At 38.8% G+C, this 21332-nt stretch overlaps 1 protein-coding gene across 6 annotated transcripts in view; it reads left to right on the forward strand.

Moving 5' to 3' along the window:
• Nucleotides 1-21332, forward strand: part of PHKA1 (phosphorylase kinase regulatory subunit alpha 1) — a 173460-nt gene that overhangs the window by 104706 nt on the left and 47422 nt on the right. For all 6 annotated transcript variants that reach the window (XM_055337695.1, XM_055337696.1, XM_055337699.1 and 3 more), the window contains 3 exons: nucleotides 3812-3921; nucleotides 4870-5014; nucleotides 18771-18849. In XM_055337695.1, coding sequence (XP_055193670.1) covers nucleotides 3812-3921; nucleotides 4870-5014; nucleotides 18771-18849 — 334 coding nt within the window. The remainder of the gene's footprint in view (nucleotides 1-3811; nucleotides 3922-4869; nucleotides 5015-18770; nucleotides 18850-21332) is intronic.

Consider the following 21332-nt stretch of genomic DNA (forward strand, 5'->3'; position numbering starts at 1 on the left):
CTGAATGACACAATAAAGAGTTTAGGACAGTCTTGCTTATCACTTAGACTTGGACTTAGACCAAGGCTGACTGGCCTTGCAGCATCCCAGCTTTGCAGCTGCCTAAGAAAAGCTGCTGTTTTGCCATCCTAATTTGGCATTCACAGATCCTAATTGCCTGGACCTGACTCTCAACTGAAACCCAGTATGGTTGGCTATAAGACTGTTCCCACCTCAGCACCAGATGTGCCGAACTGGAAGCAAACACAGGCTAAACGAACTCTAAATGAACAAAATGAACTTTAAATGAACTCAGACTCAGATCATTGCAGATTTGGGTCACCCTGCCTGTGGGGCTCTAAATTTATGAAACCATCCTGAGTTCTGGCTGGACCATTTAGGACAGTTGCTGATGCCCATAGGAAAAGGTTTGTTCTCTGATTGGACCATCTGAAGTTGATCTACTAATTGGCTCTTTATGTATGATGCAAAAACTGATTGCATTCTTGTGATTTCTGCAAAAGCTACAAATTGGAGGAAGCACGTCACAGCAAATGTGACTCCTTCCCCACTCTTGGTAGATTGCTCTTGACCCCTTCTTGGTACTGTGCCACTGCTGTTAGTGGTTGTGTTTGGCTTTCCATATTAATTCCAGTTTACAAAAATAGACTGATAGCTTCACTCCCCTCACCTTTCTCCTGATCCACAAACCTTAGTAACGCAATTTGCTTATTAAATGCAGCTGTCCCCAGAAAGAAAATGATCTTTTCTAGGCTGCTCACTGGATAAAGGAACAGAACAAAGGGAAGAGAGGTATGAAAACTCATTTCTAAAATATTTGAAAATTCAGGATTTCATCTTGACCAATTCCTGGACATGATATGTCTTTCTGGCTAAGCTGTATAAAAATGTTTACCTATGAAAATTCTCTTAAACCTCTTGCATGCAGTTCTTCCAGACAAAAGGTCTGGATGAGAGGAGATGATTGTAAAACTATGGTTGCTAAATGAGACAGCTCCCTTCAGGAGACACTCCTATTGGAACCATAGGATGAACTGAGTTTTTTTTTTTTTTGGACTGGACTGGAAGCCCTAGGACAGGATGCCTGCAGTGGAAGACCCTATTGGAGATCCTGTAAACCTAAACTGCCTGATTAATGTATGTTATACCTAACATTTTTGTCCAAGAGTACTGTGTGTGCCCTCAAGAATTGTACTGTTCTATGAGTACTGACTATCGTGGCATTGCCTCAGCTTTGGAAGGCATTCAGGTCAGTTTCAATTTACTGGCCAGACTTGTGCCATGCCTGGATTGATTGATCCCTCAAGCCAGATAAAAAAGGTTAATACAGAATCTTAAGGTGGAAGCTACCTGGCTGTTGAAGATACATATTTTTTATAGTAATGGTTCATTCTATCTGGCTAAATCTAGGGCCCCTGAGGGTATAACTGAGGATAATACTATAGATTAGGCTTACTTTGCTGCATCAGGGACCTACTGACAAAGACACCTTGGCTAACTGCATGCAAGTTTGGCCCTTGGATGACATCTGAAGACCTGGACTTGGGGAGGATTCCACCATCCTCTTAGGGATAAGAGTGGTTGGGACACCTGGGTGGCTCAGCGGTTGAGCGTCTGCCTTTGACTCAGGTAGTAATCCCGGAGTTCCGGGATCGAGTCCTGCATCAAGCTTCCTGCATGGAGCCTGCTCCTCCTTCTACCTGTGTGTCTGCCTCTCTCTCTCATAAATCTTTTTTTTTTAAAAAAAGGATAAGAGTGGTTTAATGTGTGTCTAAACTGTACAGACAGTATGGCTTATGCTGAATACCTGCTTTCCTTTTGAAAATCTGGAGTTTGGGTATGTACTATGCTGAACTAGATCACGCTGGGGTGCCTGGTGGCTCAGTCTGTTAAGCGTCTGCCTTTGGCTCAGGTCATGATCCGAGAGCCCTATGTTAGGCTCCCTGCTCAGCTGGAGTCTGCTTTTCCCTTTGCCCTCCCCCTGTTAACACTCTCTCTTTCTTTCTCTCTCTCTCTCTCTTTCAAATAAATAAAAGCTGTATTTTTAAAAAATAAAATAAAAAATGGTTGGAATGGTAAATTGTATGTAATGTATATTTTACTACAATAAAAAAGAAACAAAATGGAAGGAGCAGTGGATAAGACTGGTTGTGATATCATTCTAAGGTAAAATGTGTGCTTTCCAGAGTAGACCCTGGAATATGACCAAGGCATTGATAGTTCTCTGGTTCTGTCCCTAAAAGTGAAGCAGCACTAAAAATGTGCATATTTGATAAGTTTCATACTTAGAATAAAGCAGGGGCAAAAATAAAACCCCCAAGAAAAATGTGTTCCATCCAATTAAAAAAAAAGCAGTACTAGTTCTGTCAGTACTAATGTGAAACGATATTCAATATATATTTTGGAGGAAAAGAATTTGAGAAGCTCTTTGTGTATAGTGCTACCCTATGTTATACAATATATCGTGTGTTATAAAAGGGAAAAATGTGTGTGAATAAATGAGCTATTTCCTCATGGTAAGAGATATTGATGTAATAACTGCCTTTTGAAAGAAAAAGAAATTCAACTACATGTAACAGATATCAATTATCAGATAGATTCTAATTTCAGAATGCTAAACAATGAAAAATAAGACATACTCAGGGAAATAAGGTGGATGTGTGTGTGTATACATATATACATACACACATAAATAATATTTAGACACATGAACAGATTCTATATAAATTTTCTCTAAAATTATGCCTTTTGTAGCTGTCTGATAGTTCATGCCGTCCCCTTAAGTTTTCAAAAATGTTCCTCTGCCAAGTAAATTTTGCTCTATGTATAAGATTCTACAAAATTTCCTATCAGACACAATAATATAAAAATTTTCGATTTGTTTGAATAAGAAGTGTTGTTCGTTGAATTAAAATGAGTCAGTACTATGCAATTGAAGGAGATCAAGATAAATTCATTTCAGTTTTTCAGTTTAGTATGCCATCTTTAAGTTGATGAGGTTTTGTTCAGCTTTATTGAAGCATAGTTTACATTAGTAAGTATGATAGTAGGGACGCCTGGGTGGCTCAGCGGTTGAGTGTCTGCCTTTGGCTCAGGGCATAATCCTGGGGCCTGAGATTGAGTCCTACATCAGGCTCCCTGCAGGGAGCCTGCTTCTCCCTCTGCCCGTGTCTCTGCCTCTCTCTGTGTGTTTCTCATGAATAAATAAATAAATCTTTTAAAAAATAAGTTTGATAGTCAAAGTAGCTTTTGCAGTTTTCATGGGATTTAAGGAAATTCAGCATATGAATATCACTAATAGAATTCTATATTTTGTAGAACTATTAATTTTCTTTTTTTTAAATTTTTTAAATTTTTATTTATTTATGATAGTCACACACACAGAGAGAGAGAGAGAGAGAGGCAGAGGGAGAAGCAGGCTCCATGCACTGGGAACCCGACATGGGATTCGATCCCGGGTCTCCAGGATCGTGCCCTGGGCCAAAGGCAGGCGCTAAACCGCTGCGCCACCCAGGGATCCCCAGAACTATTAATTTTCATGTGCATGCTATTCTCTTATATGTAGACTATGAGACTTCTTTATAAGAGCGTAAAATCTTTTAAGAACAGAAATAATTTCATACTCTTTCTCTTAGAGAGCTTACAGTGCTTCATATGGCCTTGTACATAACATGGATACTAACTTTGAGACACAAAACTTTGTTCAATCAGGAAGTGAAAATCTAATCCCCCCCCCAAAAAAAAACCCAAAGGTTTACTGATTGGATTTGTGCCCTAGAAAGATCTTGAGCATTTCTCAATTCTACCTCAGGATGCAACAGTAGAATGAAACTCAGTGGACGACCCTACAGGCATATGGGAGTCCTTGGAACTTCAAAACTCTATGACATTCGGAAAACTATCTTTACCTTCACTCCACAGGTGGGTGGAATGAGCTTTAGCATGCATTGAGATGAATGGAAGTAAAACAGAAACATTACAGAAATAAAACATTTACTGGAGTTAGGAAAGGATTAGAGTTCATGGGGCCTTGCACATATTAAGTTGCTTAGTAAATATTTGTTGAGTTGGATTGAATTGAAGTTGTAGCACGGAACAATGCCAAGTGGTTGTGGCTACCAAGAATAGTCCTGGGTGTTGCAGAAACAGTGACTAGGAATTTTATACATGTTGGAGTACCTTTAAAAGTACTCCTTTTTAAATGTTAAAAATAAGACTGTATTTGTCCTTCATAAAGAAAATATAGTCTTTTTTTATTTAGCTACTGAATTATGTGTTCTCTTTGTTTTGGGCAAAGGCCCCTTCTATATGCCTGGAAATCATTGATACCCTCTTCTAAACAAAAATGTCAGTTCTGTTTTAGCCATGATTATAACATTGTTAGCTTGATATTTATTAGTTACATTACAATAATAAGCCAAATTATATGTGTGCATAGGAAGAAAGCTTTGTCATCTTACATCTGAAATTGTGCAGCTGAGGTATAGACAAAAGACTAATGGACCATAGATTCTATTTCTGACCTTGCCATTTGCTAGTCATATGACTTTGTTAATCCATTTAATGTCTCGTGGCCTTATTTTCATCTATTAAAAGAAAAGCCCTCACTCATTTGTTATATAATTAAATAAAATTATGTACTTAAAAACACTTTGTAAAGTATATAGTACACTGTAAAAATGTCAAAAAACTACTATATGTACCAAGGGACTATCAGATTATTTGGAAAGAATGAGGCACTAAAGTTGGGGATATTGTTGCCTTTCTGACATGTTATATATCCTTGTGAATATGTGAATACTTTAAAATATTATTGTACAGTTGTAAGAGTAAATTATTCTGAGCTATTATTTTTCTTCTTTTTCTCAGTTTATAGACCAGCAACAGTTCTACCTGGCTCTGGACAACAAGATGATAGTAGAAATGCTTAGAACAGACCTCTCTTACCTCTGTAGCCGCTGGAGGATGACAGGCCAGCCCACCATCACCTTCCCCATCTCACATACCATGCTTGGTAAGGTTGTATGAGGCAAAAAACAAAAGTATTTTTGGAATAAATGATGTGGTTAGCCCTTCAAAATATTAGAATCATTGGAGAGCTATTCGTTATCATTTATTCTTTCAATAGTTACTTAATAGCTCCTATTTTGTGCCAGGGATTTATCTAAGCACTTGGGATATATGAGGTGAATAAGGCAGATGAGTTTTCTACTCTCATGGAGCTTATGTTTTAGAATAAATATGTAACAAATGAACCAATACACAAGAATATTTCAGATGGTTTGAGGGCTATAATTCAAAAAGTGAATTAGAATAACTTGGGGGCTACTTGGGGACTAACTGGTTTTTAGGCTGATTTGCAAAAACTCTGTTTATACAATTCATTTTAAAGACAGTAATAATACATTCTGTATCTGTCTTACTCCATTGGAGCATCAAGATTTTATAGAATAGCTCCCAGACTTATCCTTGCAAGGCTTGCCTAACTGAAGCAGTAAAATTTAGCAGGGAGAAGTGGAAAGGCTCTCAGTTTAGCTTTTCCTTTTTGACCAGGCTTCCTGACATTGCTTATTTGAAACCAGGTGAAAGGATTTATTATTCTCTCAGTTGCTGGAGGACTAGAGCCAATACTGAAGCACTGCTTCCTTTCTGTGTCTTTGCAATTGCTTCCAAAAGCCTGTTTGTACTGCCAAAGTACATAGAATTCCTTTTCATTAGAGAAGAATCCTTTGTCATAAATTGTTCAATGTCCAGACAGACAATAAGGATATTGGTCACATCTCTAAAGTGCTTCAAAAGCAAAGGAATTGAAAAAGTAGCATAGATTTATTCTTTTTGCTTTCTATATTTAGGCCAATTAACATGTACCTGATTAATAAACACTATGTTCCCAGAATTGTCTTCTGAAAGTATAAAGTCTAATTGGAGAGGCAAAGATGATACACAAAAGTAATAGAGAACAACTGAAGACAATATATAAAGAAGTACCAAACCATGAGATTCGTATTTTATAGTGAAGGCGATCACAATTTTAAAGAAAATTTCTTGACTGAAGTGGGACTTATCAAGGCTTTTGGGGATGGGAAGAATTCATATTGGAGAAGAAGGAAAGGCCCTTTAGGTAAGGCAAAAATACCATGAATGAGACCTAGAGACAGGGATGAGCTTGACTTATGAGTGCACAGTGGAGAGGCCAACCTGCATGGAGTGGCTTTGCATGTTGGAATATAATTATCAACAAAATCAGATAAAGTGGGGTCAGATAATGAAGGCATTGAAAATATGCACATTGGATCCCTGGGTGGCGCAGCGGTTTGGCGCCTGCCTTTGGCCCAGGGCGCGATCCTGGAGATCCGGGATCGAGTCCCACGTCGGGCTCCCGGTGCATGGAGCCTGCTTCTCCCTCTGCCTGTGTCTCTGCCTCTCTCTCTCTCTGTGACTATCATAAATAAATAAAAATTTTAAAAAAAATTTAAAAAAAAAAAGAAAATATGCACATTCAACCAGATTTTCTCAGACATCTGAAATTATCAGAAGTTTTTGAACAAGGAGTGGCATGATGAAAGGGGTGTTTACAGAATATTGATTTGATGACAGTATCATTGTAGTAAGAATTTGATATCAAAGAAAATAATCCAAGTTTGAGATGGTGAGAAGATATATTGGATTGATGATAATAACAAAAAAGTGGGAAAGAAGAATAAAAGAGTATTTTAGATAACACCTACAAGTCAGATGTTGGCTAACTAGATATGGGATATGAATCAAGGTAATGCAAAGATTTAGAGACTAGGTAAATAATGCTGCCATTGATAGAAACAGAGAAATTCTACAAGAAGATGCCAGTTGTAAAGGGACATGTTGAATTTGTGGCAACAAAGAGATTTCAAAATTGAAATATCTAATAATTGGGGTGAGATACACAGCCATACCTTAGGAAGAAAAATAAAGATCTAGATTTAAATCACAAAGATTTGATACTTGGTACTTGATCACACAACAAAAACAGCAGTAACATAGCAGTAATAAATGAAATGTTTATTGAATACTTTCTCTGTGCTGGGCACTGAGCTAAGTGCTTTCAGTGCATTATTTTGAAATCTCTACAACTCTATTCAGGTAGGTCATATTAATAGTCACATTTTATTCATTTTCCAGAGTCACAAAGCTTGGGACAGAGTCAGGCCTCTAACCAGGTCTGTCTCCAAAGCTTACATTACCAACAGCTGTATGTTTTTGTCAGTGACAATTTTGTGCTGGTGAAATGAGAATGAATATGCCAGTGATCACATCAAAATGTGAATTAGTTAAATTATCATATTAAAGATAAAGATTTCCAGAATACATATAAGAGCAAAATCCAGCTAGATGCTACTTACAAAAGATATCCCTAAGATAAGATTATATGGGAAAATGGAAAATAAAGGAATGTATAAAGATAAATCATGTAAATGCTAACAAAAAGAAAAGCCATGGTGGCAACACTAATATCAAAAATAGTAAATATAATTCAAGGCACAAGTCTTTAAAAGAGACAGGAAGGATATTTTATGTTGGTAAGAGCTACACAGACAAAAAGCGGAATCAGATCTATAAATACAGATAACAAACTGATGATTGCCAGAGGGGAGGGGACAAAAGGGTGAAGAAGAAAGAGAGATATAGACTTCTAGTTATGGAATGATTAAGTCATGGGAATCAAAGGCACAGCATAAGGGATGCAGTCAATGATATTGCAATAGCAATAGCAATGTAATGGGACAGATGCTAAGTACATTTGAGGTGAATATAGCAAAATGTATAAACTTGCCAAATCACTAAGTTATACACATGACACTAATATAATGTTGTGTCAGCTATACTCAAAAAGAGACTTACCTTATAAAAAGATGATATAACGGTCCAGAACCTTTATCTACACAATAGTGTCAATGAAATGTATAAAGCAGATATTTAGGAAAACTTAAAGACAAATGATAAAACTATTGTAGAGTCATAATCGGAAACTATAACATATTTCTATTAGAATGGCACAGATCAAGTATAAAAAATAATTAAAGATAAGGAGGATTAACAAGCCCGATGTTTGTATTTATGAGTATATACAAAACTATACCTAAAAAGAATACACAAAGAATTGTTATTTTTTAAAAAGTAGAAATCATATAGGTGATATTGCCAGGCATATGACATATGACACAAGAATAATTTTAAAAATCTGACCATCTGACCATGAAAGAATTAAAGTTTTTTTTACAAATAATTCTTAAAGAGGACACAAATTTGAAATTAGATAGTGTTCTAAAATAAGAAATAATACTACTACTTATCAAAACTTAAGATATTAGGCCATAGTGATATTTGGAAATATTCATATCTGTAAACACTTTGGGGGAAAAAAGGAGTTCCAATTTCCAGACAAAATGGAGTGCACTCACTTCTCCCTATTTCTCCTGTTAAGTACAGTTAAAACCTTGGACACTATCTGTAAAACAAACATAAAAAAACTCTGAAAGTCAGAAAATAGAAGGGAGAATGACTAGGTACTTTGCATCTGAGAAATGACACAGCAGTGAGTATACTGGGTTTTCCTTCGTCCCATGTTTCTGAACCAGATGCTGGAGAAGTTTTTATCCCAGAAATACAAATGTTGCAGTAAAAAGACCCAAGAAAACCCTTTTTCCTCTGGCCAACATAACAGCAGAGGGGCAACCTAGCCAGACAGAAAACTTTCAGACAATAACTGTCTTACTCTAGCCAAACATCATGGAAAAAAACTGCAGCCCCACACCCACTTCTATAATCAAAGGCTATGTGGGGACCCTAGACAGAACCCTTCACATACCTGTGAAGAAGCACCCTTCTTCTTTCTTAGGGGTAGTGTCTAGAAGTGCTAGTGAGGAGCTTAGACTTTCATCCTTGCACAACAATAGAGGAACTTTCTTCTATACCCACTAGCAGTAATAAGGCAGTGCTCCCTTCCCTGCTGCACAGTAACAGAAGAGAACTGCTATATCAGAAGATTCAGTAAGACCCAAAGTTTCATAAGAAAATACCCTGTATTTCCAGAATACAATATAAGTCACTTATATCAATGTCCAAGAAAATCTTAACTTCAATGAGAAAAATTGGTCAGCAGACACCAATACCAAGATAACAAAGCTATTGGAATTGTGACAAAGATTTTAAGGTAGTCATCATAAAAATATCTTAACAAGAAATTATGACTGCACTGCACTTGAGAGTAGGAAGTCTCAGCAAAGAAATAGAAATCCTCAACAAAGAATTTGAAAATACAGAGAACCAAATGGAAGATTTAGAACTGAAAACTACAATAACTAAAATGAAAAACTCAGTAGATAAGCTCAATAGCAGAATAGAGATGATAGAGTGACTTGAAGATATAATTATAGAAAACCAGGGGGAATTAGGATGTACAGAAGAACTTCACAATCAATAAATGCAGAAATGTAAAGAAATGCAATTAAAGTTTGTTTTTGTCTTTTGTTTAGATACCAATCTTTCAAATTCTTACATTTTAGTAATAAAGCTGCCTTTTTATGGATATTAGCAGTTTATTGACCTAGTATTTGTAAAAGGTCTGTTTGGGCAGGTATAATTACATAATGCAGTGTTTGAAATGGGAATTTTTTCCTTATTTTCTTTTTTTTTAACTGTATAATGTCCCTCCAGCTATGGTAGCATACCTTGTGCCACTAAATTTCCAAAGTGTACCACTTTTTTCAACTGTGCTTCAAATAAATAGAAAAAATAGTTATAAAAATAATAAAATTATAAAAGAATACCAAATTTAATTTTGTAAATCTAGATAAAATTAACAAATTTTCTGGGAGGAGGGGGCAAGATGGCAGAAGAAGAGGGTCCCCAAGTCACCTGTCCCCACCAAATTACCTAGATAACTTTCAAATCATCCTGAAAACCTACGGTCTGAGGTTTAAAGAGAGAACAGCTGGAATGCTACAGTGAGAAGAGTTTCTGCTGCTATCAAGGTAGGAAGAAGGAAAAAAAATAATAAAGAAATAAAAAAGTATCCAAGGGGAGTAGCCGCCGCAAGGAGCTGGGCTAAGGCTGAGAGGCGAGTGCCCCCAGGACAGGAAAGCCCCATCCCGGAGAAGCAGGAGCTTCACCAATCCTCCGGGACAGAAAGGGGCTAGCAGGGAGTTGGAGCAGGATCCCAGGAGGAGCGGGATGCCCTCAGGCTCCCAGGGGCACTAACAGAAGAGGTGCGCCCCGGGAAGAGCCTGCCACACACCACGGCCGAGCTCCCTAAAAGGCTGCAGTGCGCGCCCGGCTGGGATCGGGGTCGGCTGCGCGGAGGGAGCTGCGCGCCCCGGGAGCCCGATTCCAGCAGAGCACGCCCCGCAGGCCAGGGCACTGGGGGACACAGCCTGGATCCAGGGCTCCCCCCGTGACAGGCAGAGGCTGGGAGCGCACAGGACAGCAAGGAAACTCCTACCACTGGGCAGCCCGAGCTATGCAAATCAACAGCCTCCAACCCGGAGCATCCAGGCCCCTGTGGAATGGACGCTGTGGTAGTTACTGCGGAAGGGGACTCCAGGGCTGGAGAGCTGGCCGGCTGCCACTATTGTTGTTCCTCCTGGGGCCTCACAGGATAAACAACCCCCACTGAGCCAAACAGTAGCCTCACAGGATAAACAACTCCCACTGAGCCGTGCACCAGGCAGGGGCCTGACCAGCTCCCCCAGGTGCTCACACCTTAGAAACAGCACAGCAGCCCCCCCCCCCCAGAAGACCAGCTAGAAGGACAGGGGAAAAGCAAGTTATTGACCAAGCAGCACTGGAAAGTTCCAGGGGAATTCGAAGGATCTACAGTATCAGAGGATACTCCCCCTTGTTTTTTGTTTTCTGTTTGCTTCCTCCCCCCCTTTTTTCTTTGTTTCTTCTTCTTTCTTTTTTTTTCTTTTCTTTTTTCTCTTCTCTCTTTTTCTCCTTTTTCCAGTACAACTTGTTTTTGGACACTCTGCACTGAGCAAAATGACTCACTCTGCACTAAGCAAAATGAAAATCTCACCTCAAAAGAAAGAATCAGAAAAAGTCCTCTCTCCCACAGAGTTACAAAATTTGGATTACAATTCAATGTCAGAAAGCCAATTCAGAAGCACTATTATAAAGCTACTGGCGGCTCTAGAAAAAAGCATAAAGGATTCAAGAGACTTCATGGCTGCAGAATTTAGATCTAATCAGGCAGAAATTAAAAATCAATTAAATGAGATGCAATCCAAACTAGAGGTCCTAACGACGAAGGTTAACGAGGTAGAAGAACGAGTGAGAAACATAGAAGACAAGTTGATGGCAAGGAGGGAAACTGAGGAAAAAAGAGACAGACAATTAAAAGATCATGAGAATAGGTTAAGGGAAATAAATGACAGCGTCACAAGGAAAAATCTACGTTTAACTGGGGTTCCAGAGGGCGCCGAAAGGGACAGAGGTCCAGAATATGTATTTGAAAAAATCATAGCTGAGAACTTTCCTAACTTGGGAAGGGAAACAGGCATTCAGATCCAGGAAATAGAGAGATCCCCCCCCCCAAATCAATAAAAACCGCTCAACATCTCCATGTTTAATAGTGAAACTTGCAAATTCCAAAGATAAGGAGAAGATCCTTAAAGCAGCAAGAGACAAGAAATCTCTAACTTTTATGGGGAGAAATATTAGATTAAAGGCAGACCTCTCCACAGACACCCGGCAGGCCAGAAAGGACTGGGAGGATATATTCAGGGTCCTAAATGAGAAGAACCTGCAGCCAAGAATACTTTTTCCAGCAAGGCTCTCATTCAGAATAGAAGGAGAGATAAAGAGCTTCCAAGATAGGCAGAAACTGAAAGAATATGTGACCACCAAGCCGGCTCTGCAAGAAATACTAAGGGGGATTCTCTAATGGAAAGAGGAAGTCCAAGGGAACAATCCACAAAAACAGGGACTGAATAGGTATCATGATGACACTAAATTCATATCTTTCAATAGTCATTCTGAACGTGAATGGGCTTAATGACCCCATCAAAAGGCACAGGGTTTCCGACTGGATAAAAAAGCAAGGCCCATCTATTTGCTGTCTACAGAGACTCATTTTAGACATAAGGACACCTACAGCCTGAAAATAAAAGGTTGTAGAACCATGTACCATTCAAATGGTCCTCAAAAGAAAGCAGGGGTAGCCATCCGTATATCAGATAAACTAAAGTTTATCCCGAAGACTGTAGTAAGAGGTGAAGAGGGACACTATATCATACTTAAAGTATCTATCCAACAAGAGGACCTAACAACCATCAATATTTATGCCCCGAATGTGGGAGCTGCCAAGTATATCAATCAATTAATAACCAAAGTTAAGACATACTTAGATAATAATACACTTACACTTGGTGACTTGAATGTAGTGCTTTCTACAATCGACAGGTCTTGTAAGCACAACATCTCCAAAGAAACAAGAGCTTTATATGATACACTGGACCAGATGGATTTCACAGATATTTACAGAACTTTACATCCAAACGCAACTGAATACACATTCTTCTCAAGTGCACATGGAACTTTCTCCAGAAGAGACCACATACTGGGTCACAAATCAGGTCTGAACCGATACCAAAAGATTGGGATCATCCCCTGCATATTTTCAGACCAAAATGTTTTGAAACTAGAACTCAATCACAAGAAGGAGTTTGGAAGGATTTCAAACACGTGGAGGTTAAGGACCATCCTGCTAAAAGATAAAAGGGTCAACCAGGAAATTAGAGAAGAATTAAAAAGATTCATGGAAACTAATGAGAATGAGGATACAACCGTTCAAAATCTTTGGGATACAGCAAAAGCATTCCTGAGGGGGAAATACATCGCAATACAAGCATCCATTCAAAAACTGGAAAGAACTCAAATACAAAAGCTAACCTTGCACCTAAAGGAGCTGGCGAAAAACAGCAAATAGATCCTACACCCAGCAGAAGAAGAGTGTTAATAAAGATTCGAGCAGAACTCAATGAAATAGAGACCAGAAGAACTGTGGAACAGATTAACAAAACCAGGAGTTGGTTCTTTAAAAGAATTAATAAGATAGATAAACCATTAGCCAGCCTTATTAAAAAGAAGAGAGAAAAGACTCAAATTCATAAAATCATGAATGAGAAAGGAGAGATCGCCACCAGCACCAAGGAAATACAAACGACTTTAAAAACATATTATGAGCAGATATACGCCAATAAATTAGGCAATCTAGAAGAAATGGACGCATTTCTGGAAAACCACAAACTACCAAAACTGGAACAGCAAGAAATAGAAAGCCTGAACAGGCCAATAACCAGGGAGGAAATTGAAGCAGGCATCAAAAACCTCCAAAGACACAAAAGTACAGGGCCAGATGGCTTCCCAGGGGAATTCTATCAAACGTTTAAAGAAGAAATCATACCTATTCTACTAAAGCTGTTCCGAAAGATAGAGATGGAATACTTCCAAACTCATTCTATGAGGCCAGCATCACCTTAATTCCAAAACCAGACAAAGACCCCACCAAAAAGGAGAATTATACACCAATATCCCTGATGAACATGGATGCAAAAATTATCAACAAGATACTAGCCAATAGGATGCAACAATACATTAAGAAGATTATTCACCATGACCAAGTGAGATTTATCCCTGGGATGCAAGGCTGGTTCAACACTCATAAAGCAATCAACGTGATTGATCATATCAGCAAGAGAAAAAACAAGAACCATATGTTCCTCTCAATAGATGCAGAGAAAGCACTTGACAAAATACAGCATCCATTCCTGATCAAAACTCTTCAGAGTGTAGGGATAAAGGGAACATTTCTCAGCATCTCAAAAGGCATCTACAAAAAGCCCACAGCCAATATCATTCTCAATGGGGAAACACTGGGAGCCTTTCCCCTAAGATCAGGAACAAGACAGGGATGTCCACTCTCACCACTGCTATTCAACATAGTACTAGAAGTCCTAGCCTCGGCAATCAGCCAACAAAAAGAAATAAAAGGCATTCAAATTGGCAAAGAAGAAGTCAAACTCTCGCTCTTCGCAGATGACATGATACTGTACACAGAAAACCCAAAAGACTCCACCCCAAGATTGCTAGAACTCATACAGCAATTTGGCAGTGTGGCAGGATACAAAATCAATGCCCAGAAGTCAGTGGCATTTCTATACACTAACAATAAGACGGAAGAAAGACAAATTAAGGAGTCAATCCCATTGACAATTGCACCCAAAACCATGAGATACCTAGGAATAAACCTAACCAGAGGTAAAGGATCTATACCCTAAAAAATACAGAACACTTCTGAAAGAGATTGAGGAAGACGCAAAGAGATGGAAAAATATTTCATGCTCATGGCTTGGAAGAATTAATATTGTGAAAATGTCAATGCTACCCAGGGCAATTTACACATTTAATGCAATCCCTATCAAAATACCATGGACTTTCTTCAGAGAGTTGGAACAAGTCATCTTAAGATTTGTGTGGAATCAGAAAAGACCCCAAATAGCCAGGGTAATATTAAAAAAGAAACCATAGCTGGGGGCATCACAATGCCGGATTTCAGGTTGTACTACAAAGCTGTGGTCATCAAGACAGTGTGGTACTGGCACAAAAACAGACATAGATCAATGGAACAGAATAGAGAATCCAGGAGTGGACCCTCAACTCTATGGTCAACTAATATTCGACAAAGCAGGAAAGACTATCCACTGGAAAAAAGACAGTCTCTTCAGTAAGTGGTACTGGAAAAATTGGACAGCCACATGCAGAAGAATGAAACTGGACCATTCTCTTACACCATACACAGAGATAAACTCAAAATGGATGAAAGATCTAAACGTGAGACAAGATTCCATCAAAATCCTAGAGGAGAACACAGGCAACACCCTTTTCGAACTCAGCCACAGTAACTTCTTGCAAGATACATCCACGAAGACAAGAGAAACAAAAGCAAAAATGAACTATTGGGACTTCATCAAGATAAGAAGCTTTTGCACAGCAAAGGATACAGTCAACAAAATTCAAAGACCACCTACAGAATGGGAGAAGATATTTGCAAATGACGTACCAGATAAAGGGCTAGTTTCCAAGATCTATAAAGAACTTATTAAACTCAACAGCAAAGAAACAAACAATCCAATCATGAAATGGGCAAAAGACATGAACAGAAATTTCACCACAGAAAACATAGACATGGCCAACATGCACATGAGAAAATGCTCCGCATCACTGGCCATCGGGGAAATACAAACCAAAACCACAATGAGATACCACCTCACACCAGTGAGAATGGGGAAAATTAACAAGGCAGAAAACAACAAATGTTGGAGAGGATGTGGAGAAAGGGGAACCCTTTTGCACCGTTGGTGGGAATGTGAACTGGTGTAGCCACTCTGGAAAACTGTGTGGAGGTTCCTCAAAAAGTTAAAAAATAGATCTGCCCTACGACCCAGCAATTGCACTGCTGGGGATTTAGCCCAAAGATACAGATGTAGTGAAACGCCAGGACACCTGCACCCCGATGTTTATAGCAGCAATGTCCACAATAGCCAACCCGTGGAAGGAGCCTCGGTGTCCATCGAAATATGAATGGCTAAAGAAGATACGTCATATGTATACAATGGAATATTACTCAGCCATTAGAAACGATAAATACGGGATTCCTGGGTGGCGCAGCATTTTAGCGCCTGCCTTTGGCCCAAGGCGCGATCCTGGAGACCCGGGATCGAGTCCCACGTCGGGCTCCCGGTGCATGGAGCCTGTTTCTTCTTCTGCCTCTGTCTCTGCCTCTCTCTCTCTCTCTCTCTCTCTCTCTCTCTCTGACTATCATAAATAAAATTTAAAAAAAAAGAAACGATAAATACCCACCATTTGCTTCAACGTGGATGGAACTGGAGGGTATTATGCTGAGTGAAATAAGTCAATCAGAGAAGGACAAACATTATATGGTCTCATTCATTTGGGGAATATAAAAAGTAGTGAAAGGGAATAAAGGAGAAAGTAGAGAAAATGAGGGGGAAATATCAGAGAGGGAGACAGAACATGAGAGATTCTTAACTCTGGGAAACGAACAAGGGGTGGTGGAAAGGGAGGTGGGGGTGACTGAGTGACGGGCACTGAGGGGGGCACTTGATGGGATGAGCACCGGGTGTTATGCTATATGTTGGCAAATTGAACTCCAGTAAAAAAAAAATTTTTTTAATGACTTAAAAGGAAAAAAATTAAGTACTAAGTGTAAAAAATAAGCAAATTTTCTAGAAAAGTTAATTATTTAAGATTAAACTTAGTAAGAAAATGCATACAGGGGTGTCTGGGTGGCTCTTTCGGTTAAGCATCTGCCTTAGGCTCAGGTCATGTTCTCAGGGTCCTGGGATCAAGCCCCACATCAGGCTTCTGCTCAGTGGGGAGGCTGCTTCTCCCTCTCCTTCTGCCACTCCGCCTGCTTGTGTGCACTCTCTCTCTCTCTCTATCTTCTCTAATAAATAAATAAAACCTTAAAAAAGAAACTTGCATAGAATCATATGAGAAAAATTAGAAAACTAATGAAGAGCATAAAAGATTTTAATTACTAGAGACATACCATGTTGCTAAATAGAAATAATTAATATTGAGAGGTTGTCAATTCTCATTAATCTATCAGTTCGGTGCATTTCCAAATCAAAATAAAAACCCAAATTATTATTAACAAGCTGAATCTAAATTTCACATGGAAGAGAAAATATACAAAAATAATCAGATTTTTAAAAACAAAAAATGATGAGAAAAGATCCATTGTAAGTAAAATAATGATAAAGGTTGCAATCCACATAGAAGCTGAGGAACAGGGATCCCTGGATGGCGCAGCGGTTTAGCGCCTGCCTTTGGCCCAGGGCGCAATCCTGGTGACCCGGGATCAAATCCCACGTCGGGCTCCCGGTGCATGGAGCCTGCTTCTCCCTCTGCCTAGGTCTCTGCCTGTGTGTGTGTGTGTGTGTGTGTGTGACTATCATAAATAAATAAAAATTTAAAAAAAAGAAGCTGAAGAACATTATCAACAATAGCCAAATTATGGAAAGAGCCCAAGTATCCACTGGCTGATGAATGGATTAAAAAAGTTGTGGTATAATGGAATATTACTCAGCCATAGAAAAGAGTGAAATCTTGGCATTTGCAAGGACATGGTTGGAACTAGAAAGTATAATGCTATGTGAAATAAGTCAGAGAAAAAGAAATGCCATATTATTTCTCTCATATATGGACTTTTTAAAATATTTTATTTATTCATGAGAGATACAGAGGGAGAGAGAGGGGCAGAGACATAGACAGAGGGAGAAGCAGACTCCCTGCAGAGAGCCCAACATGGGGCTCAGTCCCTGGACCCAGGTTCACTCCTTGAACCAAAGGCAGACACTCAACCACTGAGCCACCCAGGTGTCCCTCATATGTGGAATTAAGAAGCAAAACAAATGAGAACGCGGGGGGGGGAAGAGAGAAGCAATCCAAGAAATAGATTCTTAACTATAGAGAACAAACTGATGGTTACCAGAGGGGAGGTGGGGTAAGGAATGGGTTAAATATGTGATGAGGATTACAGAGGGCAACTCTCATGATGAGCACCAGGTGTTGTATGGAAGTATTGAATCACTAAATTCTACACCTGAAACTAATATTACACTGTATGTTAACAAACTGGAATCTAAATAAAAACGTGAAGAAAAAAAGAGCATAAATAAATAAGTTTGGGGAAATCATTCATTTAGGCCTGCTACTTTTTATTTTATTCAAAATAAAATTCTAAATAGATAAAAAAAACTAAGCAAAAATAAATAAATAACCTATAAAAGTATTAAAAGAAAATATGGGAGAATGCTTTTGTGATCTTGAGCTGAAGAAAGCTGTCCTTTGCAAGACACAAAAAAGGAAAAATTGGCAAATTCAAAAACATGAAAATTTAAATCTTTTCTACAAGAACTAACTGTGTTTGAAGTTGAAAGACAAATAATAAAGTAGATAAAGTATTTTCAATACATATGATGGAGAAAAGGTAATAGTCCACAAAATATAAAGAGCCCTTGAAAGTCATTTAACAAATGGTTAAAGTGGTTGAGCGTCTGCCTTTGGCTCAGGTCACGATCCTGGAGTCCTGGGATTGAGTCCTGCATCAGGCCCCCCGCAGGGAGTCTGCTTCTCCCTCTGCCTATGTCTCTGCCTCTCTCTGTGTGTGTCTTTCATGAATAAATAAATAAATTTTTTTTAAAAAAGAAAAGAAAAATTGGAACACAAAAGAGTATGTATAATATGATCCCCTTTACATAAAGTCAGGTCATTGTTAGCCTTCTTTATTTTGTATGCCTACACACACACACACACACACACACACACAAACCAAGGCTCCTTACATAAGAAAATATATAAAATGTTTAGCACAGTGCTTGGCACATATCATAAACAAATGATTACTGTTATTGTTATTGTCAGCTTTCAGTAACCATTAAGTATTCTGCCATCAGGCACTGTGCTATGTGCTTATGATAAAATACTGTCTTTGAGGAACTCTTGTCTATTGGTAATCACCCTTACCACATGCCCATTCTACAGTGTTGTTGGCTCTCAGATCGATTGTTGAAATACAGGGTAGACAATGAGAAGTGTCTCATCTGTACCATTGCCACCAGAAATTTGGTTTGAAATAATCGAAATAGTCTCCTTATTTTAAAGTTAAAACCACAAAAAAATTGTTTTAAAATTCTCTTCATTTCAAGATGGTGATGGAACCAGCTTGAATTCAAGTATCCTAGCAGCACTCCGAAAAATGCAGGATGGCTATTTTGGTGGAGCAAGGTAAGTGACCTCTACATACTCTTTAGTGAAATGAAATGAAATTTGGAAGCTGGGTATAGTAATGGTAGACTTGTGATGCCTTTCTCTGCATCTCCAACAATATAGTCCCATCCTATTTAGAGGAACTCATTTTTGATAGATTTGATAGATTGAATCAAGGAATGTTATAGAAAAGGCTTGGAATTTTCCCCACCCTTTTCTTTCCCTAGACCTCATAAACTCGTGGACCGGAAAATGTATTCTTTCAAAAACAAAAAAAAGTTACTAAACTACTCAATTCTTTTTTTTTTTCTTTTTTTTTTTTAATTTTTTTTATTTATTTATGATAGTCACACACAGAGAGAGAGAGAGGCAGAGACATAGGCAGAGGGAGAAGCAGGCTCCATGCACCGGGAGCCCGACGTGGGATTCGATCCCGGGTCTCCAGGATCGCGCCCTGGGCCAAAGGCAGGCGCCAAACCGCTGCGCCACCCAGGGATCCCTAAACTACTCAATTCTGGCTGCTTTTTTCTCTTTTCCCTAAGTTTTTATCTTGAAAAAATTTCAAACTTACAGAAATGTGCAAGAATGGTATTGAACACCATATACCCTTCCTCAGGATTCATCTGTTGTTAACATTTGCGTCACTTGCGCGTTCTCTCTCCCTCCTCGGTCCTTCCTCTCCTCTCACTCCTCCCTCCCTTCCCTTCCCCTCTATTCTCCTCCCTCTCACATATATGTATGTGCACACGTACACACACATACACACACACTTTAGCTGCTGAAGTATGAGAGCTAGCCAGAGACATCATGACAATTTAATTCTAAATACTTGAGTTTGTCTTAAAGAACAAGGATATTCTCACAGAGCTATAATATAATCATCACACTCACAAAATTTATATTGATACAGTACTAATATTACCTAATGTAGAGTTCAGACTCAAAATTACCCAACTGTACTAATAATGTTTTCTCCCCATAGCTTTTTTTAAATTTTTTATTGGAGTTCAGTTTGACAACATATAGCATAACACCCAGTGCTCATCCCGCCAAGTGCCCCTCTCAGTACCCATCACCCAGTCACCCCAACCCCCCACCCACCTCTGTTTCCACCACCCCTTGTTCGTTTCCCAGAGTTAGGTGTCTCTCATGTTCTGTCATCCTCACTGATATTTTCACTCATTTTATCTCCTTTCCCCTTTATTCCCTTTCACTACTTTTTATATTCCCCAAATGAATGAGACCATATAATGTTTGTCCTCCGATTGACTTACTTCACTCAGCATAATACCCTCCAGTTCCATACACGTCGAAGCAAATGGTGGGTATTTGTCGTTTCTAATGGCTGAGTAATAATCCATGGTGTACATATACCACATCTTCTTTATCCATCTTTCGATGGACACCGAGGCTCCTTCCACAGTTTGGCTATTTTGGACATTGCTGCTATAAACATTGCGGTGCAGGTGTCCTGCCATTTCACTGCATCTGTATCTTTGGGGTAAATCCCCAGCAGTGCAATTGCTGGGTCGTAGGGCAGATCTATTTTTAACTTTTTGAGGAACCTCCACACAGTTTTCCAGAGTGGCTGCACCAGTTCACATTCCCACCAACAGTGCAAGAGGGTTCCCCTTTCTCCACATCCTCTCCAACATTTGTTGTTTCCTGTCTTGTTAATTTTCCCCATTCTCACTGGTGTGAGGTGGTATCTCACTGTGGTTTTGATTTGTATTTCCCCGATGGCCAGTGATGCGGAGCATTTTCTCATGTGTTTTTTGGCCATGTCTATGTCTTCCTCTGTGAAATTTCTGTTCATGTCTTTTGCCCATTTCATGATTAGGTTATTTCTTTGCTCTTGAGTTTAATAAGTTTTTATAGATCTTGGATACTAGCCCTTTATCTGATAGGTCATTTGCAAATATCTTCTCCCATTCTGTAGGTTGTCTTTTAGTTTTGTGGACTGTTTCTTTTGCTGTGCAGAAGCTTTTTCTCTTGATGAAGTCCCAATAATTCATTTTTGCTTTTGTTTCTCTTGTCTTCATTGATGTATCTTGCAAGAAGTTGCTGTGGCCAAGTTCTCCCCATAGCTTTTTTTCCCATTCTGGGACCCAATCAAAGATCACACATTGGCATTTAGTTATTATATCTCCTTGATGTCTTTTAATCTAGAACAATTCCCCAGCTTTTTGTGAGCCTTTCATGACAGTTTTTAACATAGTTTTGAAGAAGGAAGGTCAGTTATATTGTATAATGTGTTTCAATTTAGTTAAAGTGATATCTGGTAGATTTCTCCAAATCCTTTCTATGACAGTCTTTAACCAATGCTATCTTCCATTGGTGAATAAATTATTACTAATGGGGTTTTAAGTGATGATTCTATGTTTCTATCATCCTGTGCATATTTATTAGAATCCTTCTGTTTTTTTTAATAAATTTATTTTTTATTGGTGTTCAATTTAGCAACATACAGAATAACACCCGGTGCTCATCCCGTCAAGTGC

This window comes from Nyctereutes procyonoides, unplaced genomic scaffold (assembly GCF_905146905.1).
Source record: "Nyctereutes procyonoides isolate TBG_1078 unplaced genomic scaffold, NYPRO_anot_genome, whole genome shotgun sequence".
Taxonomy (NCBI): Eukaryota; Metazoa; Chordata; class Mammalia; order Carnivora; family Canidae; genus Nyctereutes; species Nyctereutes procyonoides.